We start from the raw sequence: 12,164 nt of genomic DNA on the forward strand, positions 1-12,164 counted from the left end.
CCGCGATGGCGCAAGGCGTGCCCTTGACAGCTTCAGCAGAGGGAAAGGAGGAAGCAGAGGCGATGTGTGCCCCCTCCGTCCCCCACCCCACACTTCCGTGCTGCACCTTTTCAATCAGGGATAGCGCGCCTCGGGGTTCCCTCCATGCCTCACGAGCGCTCGGCCGCGCCGGAGTCTGGCTTGGGAACAGGGGCGAGCCCGCAAAGGGACCCGGTGCTGGCGGGGCCCTCCTTTGTGCGGCGGCCGCGCGCGGCTCCACCGCTAGGGGGCAGCCTGCTCCCCGCAGAGCCCGACAATAGGCGAAGCTGGGGAGCCGCGCGGTCCGGGAACTTTCCCCCGGGGTCGGCGGAGGCTCGCCCGGGCCATGGAGGAGGGGGCTAGCGCCGCGCCCCCGCTCTGGAACTGGGACTATCTGGAGCGCTGCTTCGCCCGCCACCGCGTCTGCATCTCCTTCGGCCTGTGGATCTGCGCCGCCTGCTGCTGGATCGCTGCCCACACGCTGTAATGGGGACGGGACCCGCGCGAGGGGTGGCGGGCCACCCGCGGGGGAGACTGGGCGTCACTCGCCTCGGCTCCTCTAGGAAACCTTGGGGGAAGGGGCGTAAAGGGGGCGTCCTGCAGGTAGCTCGAGTCCGGGTTCGGATCTGACATTGCTCTGTGGACTGAAGTGGAGTCCTTTCCGGATTCCGCGCATCGGGAAAGCTGGGCTGTGAGCCCGCAGCAGGAGGCTGGGTGGTGCAGTGGATGCGGCTTGGATTGGCTTCTATTGTCAGCCCTTTCCCCGGTGTTGGCGGTGTGAGGGGAGCGAGTGTAAGCCTTTGGGTCTCCTGTAAATGAGGATATGCCTCATAGAATGAATATGAGGATTAAATAAGGCACGGCAGGCACAGGACTTAATAAGTGCTCATTAAACACCATTACAGCCCTGGTTCTGCCACCCACCCTTAGGACCCTAGCAAGTCCCTCAAGGTTGTCTACTTTTAATTTATCCAAAGCTGGCAAAAGGTGTGGCAGTGATGTGTGGACTCTGGCCACAGTTTTTGCTTTTGTCTGTCTCACAGTGGTTTGGCCAGGTAATCCCTGAAGCCTGGGTTCGGTGAGAGCATAGCCTCTAGGACTTCAGCAACCCTGTCCCCACGCACAGAAATCCAGAGGCACTTTTTAGGGTGATGTCACCCAAGTATACCCAGGCAGGAGAGAGTGTACAGCATCCCTCTATTCCCCCACCCCTACAACCGGCTCACCTTAGAACTCAGTGGACAAGCCCCTCAGACTGTCCATAGTGCTTCAGAGAGTCTGTAGTCCACTGCCCAGAGACTGGAGCCCAGTAAAGACACTCTAGGCCTGAGTTGCATTTCTTCATGTTCTTGCTCCCTGCCTGCCCCAGTCCCTGAGGTAGGTTCTGTTATCGATCAGATGAGGAGACTGCTTCCAGAGCGAATAATAATCCTTCCTGTCACACAGGCAGATTTCAGGGATTGAGCTCTCTGACGTAGACGGTGCAGAGTAAGAGGTCTCTGTACGCATGGTCTCCTTTGTTCCTTAGCCTCCCCGTGCAGCCAACACTGGGAGGCATGTTCACCCCTGGAACCAAAGCTTACAGAAAGGCTAAGCGGTGTGCACAGATTGGCTGACTTTACAAGCTTGAGAGCAGGGCTTCTATCTCTCGCCCTGCCTGAGGCTAGATGTACCCCTCTGTTCTTAGGATCCCCGACACTCCTGAACCCCCCTCCCCATGTCTGCAGAGAATGGATCTTCCATGGTGTGGGGGGTGGGGTGGGGCTAGGTTAAGGTCAGTCCAGAAGTCCTGGCCCCTGAGAGATTGGAGAACATGCCCGAGAGCAAAGCCCCCAGCATGAAGCCTGCCACCGGGCTCATATCATCACCGCCCCAGGCCGCAGGGTCTCCTCTCTCAAATGCAAAGGTTGAAATAAAGTATTGCTAATTTGGGTCCAAATCTCTTACCCAACTCAAGTCTTCACTCCTTGGGCTTGGATTGGCTCAATAGCCCCGAGTTGAGATTTATACCTGATTGGGCAGCACCCTGAGCTTCAGGCTCGGGGCTGGCAGACTCACACATGTTTGGAGTGGTGGGTAACAGCATCCTTCTGAAACTGTGGTCCTCCTCGGGACTGATGCTCAGAACCTAATCTTTGGAGTCAGAACCAACCATCCTGCCTGAGCGGATGGAGCTGAAGCCGCCCCCAGCCCGTTTCTCTATAAAATCCAGCAGGGTTCCCAAGACTCAGTGTGGTGGTGCTGCCATTGATGATAGGGCCAGAGAGGCCCTGCTCTCTGTCTGGCCCAGGTTCATGAAGGGAGGGAGAGGAGCTATAGGAGAAAAGCCAGCAGTTTGGAGACCTAGGGAGAGGAGTCCAGAGCACAGGGCTATTACTCAGTTTGGTTTCCCCTGCTTTATGAATATGCTCAAGTTGTTCAGCTGGAAGAGGCTGCCACCCACTGCACGGATGGGTAAGACAGATCTGACTCTGATGTCAAAGAAGCAAACCACCCTTTAAATTTAGGCAACTAGCACTATTGTTAGCTGTGGTGCTAGGGTGGCTTTCGGACCTCTGCGGTGCTAGGGTGGCTTTCGGACCTCTGCGGTGCTAGGGTGGCTTTCGGACCTCTGCGGTGCTAGGGTGGCTTTCGGACCTCTGCGGTGCTAGGGTGGCTTTCGGACCTCTGCGGTGCTAGGGTGGCTTTCGAACCACTGCGGTGCTAGGGTGGCTGTTTCCCTTTCCCAGGCTAGCTTGTAAGGGAGAGGAGGGGTTGTTATATTCACCCAGCCTGATTTGGAAGAGGGAAAAGAAAAGAGCCTCTGTCTTTCCTTAAAGTTAATACTTCCTATGTAGTGCAAGCTGGTCTTGAACTCAGAAACCCCTGCTTCTGCTTCCTTTTTTTTTTTAAAGATTTATTTATTATATATGAGTACATTGTAGCTGTCTTCAGACACACCAGAAGAGGGCATCAGATTCCATTACAGATGGTTGTGAGCCACCATGTGGTTGCTGGGATTTGAACTCAGGACCTCTGGAAGAACAGTCAGTGCACTTAACCACTGAACCATCTCTCCAGCCCACTTCTGCTTCCTAATTGTTGGGATTAAGGTGTTTCAAAACATACTAAGGCTTGTAAGAATCCTAGGTACATGCCCCCTTGTGAGCTCTCTCTGTCTCCCCCTTTTGTAGAAGAGGACAGCATTTCTGCAAGGAGATCTTCAGTTCCTGGCAGAGCCTTGACCCATTAACCAGACCCAGAAACATAGCTACACCTGAGAGGGGCTATGTTTTACAGAACAGAGGTGGCAGCTGCTTTTTCTAGGTGTCTTCTCTGGCCTGGCCTCAAACTCACAGTGTTCTGTTCATACTCTCCCCTCAGGATTCTCTACCTGAGATGCACAAAGAAGTATGGCCAAGACCAGTCAACACTGTGTGCTGCATTCTGCCTCCTGACGAGTCTGTGTGACACTGTGGGGGCGGTTCTGGCCAGACAGCTCACGATCCAGGTATGTCCCACATAAGCCTGGCTTGTTTCTCTGCTGCAGTCCCGAGCGCCTGTCTTTTCCCTCAGCTTGCAGAGCAGCTTCCTCTCAGAACCTGTACCTTGACCTTTCTGCCTTCTGAAGTTCTCTTTCTCTGTGTTCACTCGGTTCAATGTCACCACCTCCTTCAAACACATGTTCTTCTGGGGTGTAGAGTGATCCCAATGGGTAAGAACACACACCTTTCTTCCAGAGGACTGAAGTTTGGCTTCCAATACATATGTCAGGTAACATAACCATGTGAACTCCAGCTCCAGAGGATCCCTTGGCTTCTTCTCTGTGTGTACCCATACACGCATAAGCACACATATTTTTTAAAAAAATTAACTGTCCCATGTGTGAAATTGTAACCCATCTCTTCCAAAACTGCTCCAATATTTCATCTCCTGCCCTATTTTTTTCTTAGCTTACCACATGGCTTAGTTAATTTTCAAATGCCGTGCCAAAAGGTAACATATAAGAGAAAGCATTTAATCGAGCATATGGTTTTAGAGGGTCAGAGTCCATGTGGAACACCCAAGAGCTCACATCTTGATCAGCAAATAGGAGGCAGAAAGAGACACTGGAAAGGGCATCAGTCTTTTGAAATATCAAGACCCCCCTCCAGTGACACACCTCCTCCAACAAGGCCACACCTTCCAATCCTTACCAAACAGTTCTACCAACTGGGGGCCAAGTGTTCAAGCAGATGAACCCACGGGAGGTTGGTCATTCTCATTCAAACCACCATGGTGAATTACTGTCATCAGAAGATGAGTCAGAAGAACAAGGACTCCCTGCTATACTGTCAACTTCACACAGATCATAGTAGATGCCCAACAGTCATTATCATGGTCAGGACACAAGTCTAGAGTTTTAAACCTGCTTAGAATAATGCTGTGCTGTCTCTGAAACAGACTCCCTTTCCCTTTGGCTTGTAGGTTAGAAGGAGGAGGCTCTATTCATGTCCAACAGGAATGGCTGGCTGGAGTTCAGTTCAGTATTTAACTGCATCCTTGGCACTAAGCCCATCCCCGCCCCCTACCCCTGTGTATTAACTCATTTATTTGCTCCTAAATCTCTCCTATGATATGGGTCCTGTTTTCTTCTTCCATCTGCTATAGATGTGGAAACTGAGGCACAGCGAAGCTTCTATAAGGTCACTCTAATAAGTACCAGGCCAGGATTCCAAAGTCACATGTACACTCTTCCCGTTGATGTGCTCCTGACTTTGGTACTGCTAACTATTTCCAGGTCCTGGTCCAGACACTTGCCATGAACTGTCTCCGGAAATCTACATGTCAGTCTTTGAGGGAGCCCTTGCTGCGTGCTGGTTTTGCAGACTGAGAAACTGAGGCTCAGGAAGTGTCAGTGTCTGGGATACAGCTCCACAGAAAAGGCTGCTTACATCACAGAAAGAGTGTAGAGTAGGAAAGAGAGGGATGGGTTCTCAGCCCATCTCGATTGCCCCTCCATTGTGCAACTTAGAATGAGGCATTTGGGAACCTGTCTCTGACTCCATCACAACCCGCCTCTGCTGGAAGGCATTGCTGACCTAATAATATAGATGGACCTGCTGCCTCTATGTAGTATAGGGGATCCCAGGACAGCAGTGTTGTGGTTACTCTGTGTGTGTGTGTGTGTGTGTGTGTGTGTGTGTGTGTGTGTGAGTGCATGTGCTTAACCTCTGTCTCCATTTGCTTTCAGGTGTTCACTGGGGCCTACCTAGCAGTTGTCGACTTCATGAACTTCGTGTTCATTCTCTTTCCTGTTTGTGGCTCCAAATCCAAGTTGAAATCCGGTGAGTGTATATATGTGGCCATCTCATTCGCCTTCATTCTTCCGTCCAGCCAAATGCTCAGTGCCCATTCTGGAGCCAGATCCCTCAAGACACAGGCAAAAGAGTGAGGTGCCTGCCCTCAGCCACATGAGAAAGACGGGGTCCTAAACAGTCACTCTACCTGACACTTGGGAGTTAAACTCCCAGGAAGAGATGAGCTTAAAAGAGAAGAAAGCTTGTGACATCAGGTCTGGTGGCAGAGACAAGCAAACAAGAATGGGCCAAGGCCAGGAAAGGTGATGGCTTCGGGGGACAGTGTGCAGGTCTGGGTGACCAAGCCAAGCTCCATCATTTCTAGAAATGAAAGGCAGAAACAGACAGGCTCACCTCTGTAGGAGCAGGGCTGGAGGGACCGAGACAGGGTGAACAGCCCTGAGGATGAAGTATTGGGGGTTCCTGAAGAAAAAAAGAAAAAAAAAAAAAAAAAAAAAAAAACAAAAAAAAAAAAACAAGAGCAGTGTCCTTAGACTCTTGTCCAAAAGCAGGATGGTCAGTCACACCAATGGGTCATGGAACAGGCCCTTAAACCTGGTCCATGTAGTTCAGGAAAGAAATGTTTTTTCGTCACTGTTTCTCCTGCTTACAGAGTAGGTGGCTTGACCCACAGTCATTTATCTGTGTCAGGGACAGAGATGACTGGAACATGGTCATTGGGAATGTGAGTCTAGGAGAGGTACTTGTACTAGTCAGGGTTCTCTAGAGTCACAGAACTTATGAATAGTCTCTATATAGCGAGGTATTTGTTGGTGACTTACAGTCTGTAGTCCAATCCCTTAACAATGGCCGGCAGCAGCTGTGAAGTCCAAGGATCTAGCAGATGCTCAGTCCCACAGGGCAAGCAGGCAGAGACCCAGAAGGCAGGCAGGTGGCAAGAGAGTGCCTTCCTTGTTCCAATGTCCTTATGTGTGTCCCAGATTAAAGGTGTGTGCCACCACACCTGGATCTGGGACTTGCTTGTCCCAGATGACCTTGAGCTCAGTGATCTCTTTGCCTTAGTTTCCTAAGATTCTTAGCCTCTATGCCTCAAGATCAAGATCAAAGGTGGGCCTCCCAATTCTGGATTGTGGCTCATTCCAGATATGGTCAAGTTGACAACCAGAAATAGCCACCACAGTACTATTGTTTACCTATCAACATTGAAAGATTCCTCCCAAGAAAGACGAGCAGCATCCTCTGTGGGTGGAGGAAGGTTCCGGAAGAGGAACTTGACCACGGGGATTTGAAGGGGAGTCAGGATCTGCTATAGCAAGGCTGGAGAGCAGAGGCTAGTGTGTGCCAGGAGCATCCCGCGGGATCTGGTGTTTCCTACAGGCCAGAGCAGCAGGGAAAGGAGGAGAAGAAGACATCTTAGAGCCAGTGTATTTGCCCTGGCTCTGCCACTGAGCCTGGGTCCAGGTTGGACTGTCTGGACTGCTATTCCCAAGGCTTCAGCCCCAGTCCGAGGGCCGCAACGGAGGCTTCTGGGAAGCCTTCTGCAGGTAAGGCTGAATCTATGAAGACATGGGGGGGGGTGCAGATCACTTCCCTCCTTGGGTATTTACTCGGAGCCCTGGGAGAGGGTGAGGGTTCTTGCCATTGGAAGGAGGGACTTTCTAAAAGTAGAAGAGATTGCATCAGGTCTGTTGCTCCTTGGGGACATATGCCGAGTTTCTGCACATTTATTCTTGCAGGAAAACCAAGAAGTCTTTGGCTACCTGCTGGGTGCCATCGCTGCCTTTGGCTCCTGGGCATCCCGGATCCCTCCTTTCTCCAATATCGTGAGACTGGGTTGGGGCTGGGGCTGTAGGGCATCTTGGGGTATCGGGAGAGTCTGGAGGTGTGATGTCCCTGTGTGGGGCACACATGTATTTACAGTTTTTCTGAGGAGCCAGTGTGTGGCAGAGGTATATGTGCATGTGTCCTTGTGTCCATGTGTCTGTGGGTATTCATGTATGTCCGTGTGTGTGTCCATGTCCGTGTGTGTGTGTATGTGTGTGTGTGTATGTGTGTATTTGTGTGTGTGTATGCAGGAAGGGCCATGGCAAAAACAGTGGAGTCCTGAGACCCACAGAAGAAACCTTCCAGGAAGGCTGGGTGTTTCTCCTTACAGAAAAAGGTCACAGGGGTGGAACAAACCAGAGGCTCACACGAGAACAAGAAAGTCACAGAAGTCCATCTGGTTAGCCACCCAAGTCTTATAGCAGATATTTCCATGTATCTGAGCTGGGGAAAGATTTACCAGCCAAGCCTGTTGACGCTTGATAGGACCTGCCCCTGGGAGTTCTCAGTCCCCTGGAAGACGAAGACGGTGTAGCGGTGTAGCGGAGGTTTCCTTGCTCTCCAAATAGTGGGAGCAGGTGTTTGGGGTGGGAAGCAGGAGAGAAGACCGCTGTGCTGTGCTGTGAGGGGTGTGAGCAGAAACCCCTCCAGTGTCAGGTTGCAGATGGTCCTTCACGGTGGCTCAGAGGGCGAGTGGGACCAGTGCAGTTAAAGAGGGCACCCAGGAGAGGGATGGAGAAGCCACCGTACAGGACAGTGGCTGAGTGAGCTCTGGGAGTGGCATAGGAACTGCCCTGCCAGGTTTTCTCCATAGAAGACTCTGCTGTAATGCCCCTGCCTCAGTGACAGGACCAGCATCATTCCTGACACTAGAAAGTGAAATGGGCCTGACATTTAGCCTGAAAAGAAGTTTCCCAGGAGCACCACACTTTGGTAGCGGGTTCAGAAGAACAAGAGCTAGGAGGCAGGTGGCTTCTGACTGTGTGCATGAAGGCTATGCTTTGAGGCCTGAGTCTTTAAGTCCTGAGTCCTGTCTCCAGAGACAGAATTCCTGGCCTAGCTACAGCAGCCTCTGGGTGAGCCTCCGGGAGGAGCTGGAGCATCGCATGCCAGGGAGACCTTCCATGGAACGAGGGCAGAGTCCTGACTGCCTGCTCCAGTTCCCTGGGCCTGCAGCGGGATGCTCGGGCTGGGAACTCACAGCCCCTTAATGGCACAGAGAAGCTTCCCGTGTACTGTGGGAACCATGCAAAGAGGCACCATGACCCTCAGCCTCTGGGGCCAGGGACCAGACCTACCCTCACATCCAGGTACTCCACAGTTAGGTGTGTGACTGGGTCTCTCTCTATTCAGGGGCTGTTAGCAGATGGAGGGAAACAGTGTCTGGGGAAAGAAGCTGAGGTTCAGGGGATCTGTACATTCCCCACAGCCTCTCGTTTGTTCTGTGCTGAGCATTTAACCCAGGGCAGCCAGTCTACCAGGGAGCTACATCCCTCATCCACCTGAGTATTCCTTAGGGATTTAAAACAAAAAAGAGAGAAAATCAGCCAAAATACAGTTTTCTCCCAAAATTTTTCCATTCCTTAGCCAACACCTAAATAGTTCTAAATACTACCACTTAGCAAGCAAAACTTAAAAACCAGATTATACATGTTTTATACTTGCATATATATGTGTATATATACATAAACTTATATAGTATGCAGTGTAGTACATAGTCTTGTGTATGCATGTATAACTGTATATATAAAATAACTTTAAAAATATTAATTTAATTTATAGTTATTAATTTATTAATTGTTGGAGATATGGTACATGTGTGCCATGACAGGACAACTTTCAGGAGTCTTCTCTCTCTCTCTCTCTCTCTCTCTCTCTCTCTCTACCATGTGGGTTCCAGCATCAAAACCTTATTGTCAACAGCAGGTGTCTTTACCTGCTGAGCCATCTCACTGGCCCTAAAGTGACCTCATGCCTACACACAACTATCAACATAAATATTGCATCTGTTCCTTCTTGTGAGCCAATATCTCCATTGTTTGTCCTCTCAGAATGTCCCCTTGGCTGCACAGTTTCATGGTGCCATCTCTCCCTTGATCTCCCTGTTTGGTGTGGTTCCACAGGCAAAGAGCTTGGCAGTGATTCATTGTAATTCTTTCTCCTTCACCTTCCCCAGATGGCATTCCCAAACTCCTACCCACTGTCAGAAGGGGGGGAGGGGTCCCAGGTCTGCTCCCAGGAGTGCTCCGTGTCATGGGGAGGTGCCAGGTGTTACCGGGTCCAGAAGAGAATCAGTACCTCATAGGGCGGAAACAGTAAGAAAAGGTTTCCTGTGTTAAGATTAAGCCCGGTTCTGGGGAGCTTGCCAGGCAAAAGTAGCAGCTTGAAGAACAGCTAGATGCCTAGCAGGAGGAGTGCCCTTTCTAAGTGGCCGCTTGTCACGTGCCACCGAGAGATCCAGTGTCCTCCTCTTTCTGCACAGTGTCAGGGGAAGTCATTCTCCTGTATCCACCTGTGGACCCGGTTCCTGTCAGCTCTAGCAGGTCTCCTCTACGCCTCCGCCATTGTGGCCCACGACCGGCAGCCAGAATACCTCCTTCAGGCCACACCCTGGTTCCTGATTTCTCTGGGCCGAGCTGCACTTGACCTTGCTGTATCCACCCAGGTCCAGTGGCTGGGGAGGCTGGGTTGCCTGCAGCCAGGGGCTCTATCCTACCTCCCCACGTGCCCTTGGGACACTCCAGACGTTAGGAGCCTGGGACAAGCGGAGACCACTGCAGTGATCCAAGTTCAGTGTTTTCCCAGTTCAAAGACAAATCTCTGGCCCAGAGCTCTCTGAAATAGCAAGGGAAGTGGGGAGGCTCTGAGTTTTAGGGGGTCAATGGGCCCAGCTTCAGGCTTCATTCTGTACCCCACCAGGCTTCTCTGGATGGAGCCTGCCCTTGGGGAAGAGGCCTGTGCCTCCTTTCCTGCTGTGCTTTCTGAGAGGGCTCTGCAGGCTGGCCTGCCACCTGGGGCTCATTCCGCCCTCAGCTCTGTTCTCTCAGAGCTGACAGCGGTGCCTTCAGTTGGTGGCTGCTGAGCCTCCTTGGCTCCTGAGGGCCCCAGAGGTGCTGCCTGATATTCTGTCACCCAGGTGACCTTGCACGAGTGTTTCAGGGGCAAGTGGAGCTGAGCTGGTGTCTCAGGGAGGCTGTCGGAGGTGCTGACGGGTCTCTGAATGTGACCTCGTTGTGGTGGTGGGAGAGTTTTAATTACCCACAAGTCCAAGATCAAAGCAAGCCACTCTCAAAGGCTCTGCCCGAGAAGCTGCCTTCCTCCCTTCTGATTACCCATGACTTCAAGAATTCTCTAGCTGTGGCTTTATATTGTTTTTGTCAAGTTTTTACTGCACAGATAAGGCTGGCCTTGAACTCCTGACTCTGCAAGTAGGTTCACCGTAGTAATAATTCCCTCTGGCTCTCCTTTTTTTTTTTTTTTTAAGTTTATTTATTTATATGAATTTAGACATGTGAGCCACCATGTGGTTGCTGGGAACTAAACTCAGGACCCCTGAAAGAGCAGCCAGTGCCCTTCAGCCCCTGCTCTCCTTTCAAAGGAGGTCACATCTGTGTTTTCGCGCAGATACTCTCCTCCCCACAGCGCTATTACTGTATTTCCAAATGTTTCCGTTTCACAAAGCATTTAGCAGGGAACAAAGAGAGAGAGAGAAATTGGCCAGGCCCTGTCTTCAAGATAGTCTCTGTCCGCCTGGGATGGAACGGAGCGGGGTGGGGGGTGGGAGTTGGGGGACCTGGGCAGGCTGCTCAGAAGGCAGGGGTGTGCAGAGCACCACCTGGAGGCTGAAATGCTCCACTTCCACTTCCATGAACCTTAACTTGCATATCTCAGATCATCTTCCTGTCCTGTGTGATAAAGAGCAGAAAGAAACGAGCCTTCGGATTCGTTACTGCAGAAGCCAGAGAGAGCGCCGACACACAAGCCCTTTTGACCTGTGCAGAGAAGGAGGAAGAGAACCAGGAGGCCAGGACTGAAGACAAGGTCTCTCGGGGTAGAAAATGTGCTGGCGCGGTGCTCAGGGGCGGGAAGAACTGGGGCCAGGGGCTTCTGGAAGCCTTCCTATACTAGTTTTTATGTCCAAAGCTCACTGGATCCTGAGTATGATGGGATCCTCCTTTTCCCCAGTTGGTTTTGTGTTGTTTTGTTTCTGTTACTGAAGCCATTCCTGCCTCTGTGCAGTTGGATCGTCAAATAGTCTTGTTATTCAAGAAACTCACTCCCAGACCCACGTAATGCCCAAGTGAGCATCTTAGTTTTAAAGCAGTGTGGGTTTTCCAGGCTTCATTCCGAAAGTCGCTTTCCCACTTTCCCATGCGTCTCTGACATCATCACCGCATCCTGGCAACTCCAGAGCCCTGGGCATGCTGGATATTCATTCCCGCCTTTGCACATCTGTGTGACACTGTCTCTGGGAAATTGTCCCAGGTCATAAGGACCGATTTGTATTCGAGACCACGGCAGTGTAACCATCGCTGCTTACAGGCTGGTCTTGCTAATATCTGGGAAAGCGTTGCTCGTGACTGTGTCCAACATTTACAGCCCTAACTCACCACTAGCGAGGGCCCATATGTCCGAGGCAAGTGTCTGTCTCCTTAGTTTTTCAGTGTTGGGGTCTGCACTGTACCCCAGCCTCTTGTCTCTTTATGCTTGATCCAAACTGGTGACTTCTAAGACACCACAACTGACTCTAACTGGGGCAATGCATCTTCACCCGAAGACTGGCGTCCCAAATCATTATGGGAGCTCATAGGAACTGTAAGACTAGCAGCTCCCCTTTTACTAGTTTTGGGGCACTAAAGTGGTGTTACCTGCTCATGGGCTCCTCAGCACTTCAGGCCCCTCTTACAGAGCGAGGACACAAAGGATGCTGGGGTCCCTTTACTTATATAGGACTTGAAAAGGGGAAAGGGTGTGTGTGTGTGTGTGTGTGTGTGTGAGTAAACAAATACAAATAGAAAGTAAGACTGCTCCCTAGAACATTCT

General features: G+C 51.3%; 1 protein-coding gene across 3 annotated transcripts in view; it reads left to right on the top strand.

Annotated features, from left to right (window-relative positions):
• Window positions 1-335: 335 nt before the first annotated feature.
• TMEM44 (transmembrane protein 44) overlaps window positions 336-12,164 on the top strand; it is a 32,804-nt gene continuing 20,975 nt past the window's right edge. For all 3 annotated transcript variants that reach the window (XM_080918812.1, XM_080918813.1, XM_080918814.1), the window contains exons 1-7: window positions 336-501; window positions 3,382-3,508; window positions 5,231-5,324; window positions 6,675-6,841; window positions 7,034-7,120; window positions 9,604-9,774; window positions 11,013-11,162. In XM_080918812.1, coding sequence (XP_080774938.1) covers window positions 365-501; window positions 3,382-3,508; window positions 5,231-5,324; window positions 6,675-6,841; window positions 7,034-7,120; window positions 9,604-9,774; window positions 11,013-11,162 — 933 coding nt within the window. In that variant the 5' untranslated portion in view covers window positions 336-364. The remainder of the gene's footprint in view (window positions 502-3,381; window positions 3,509-5,230; window positions 5,325-6,674; window positions 6,842-7,033; window positions 7,121-9,603; window positions 9,775-11,012; window positions 11,163-12,164) is intronic.

Source organism: Micromys minutus (genome assembly GCF_963924665.1).
Source record: "Micromys minutus genome assembly, chromosome: 7".
Classification (NCBI taxonomy): Eukaryota; Metazoa; Chordata; class Mammalia; order Rodentia; family Muridae; genus Micromys; species Micromys minutus.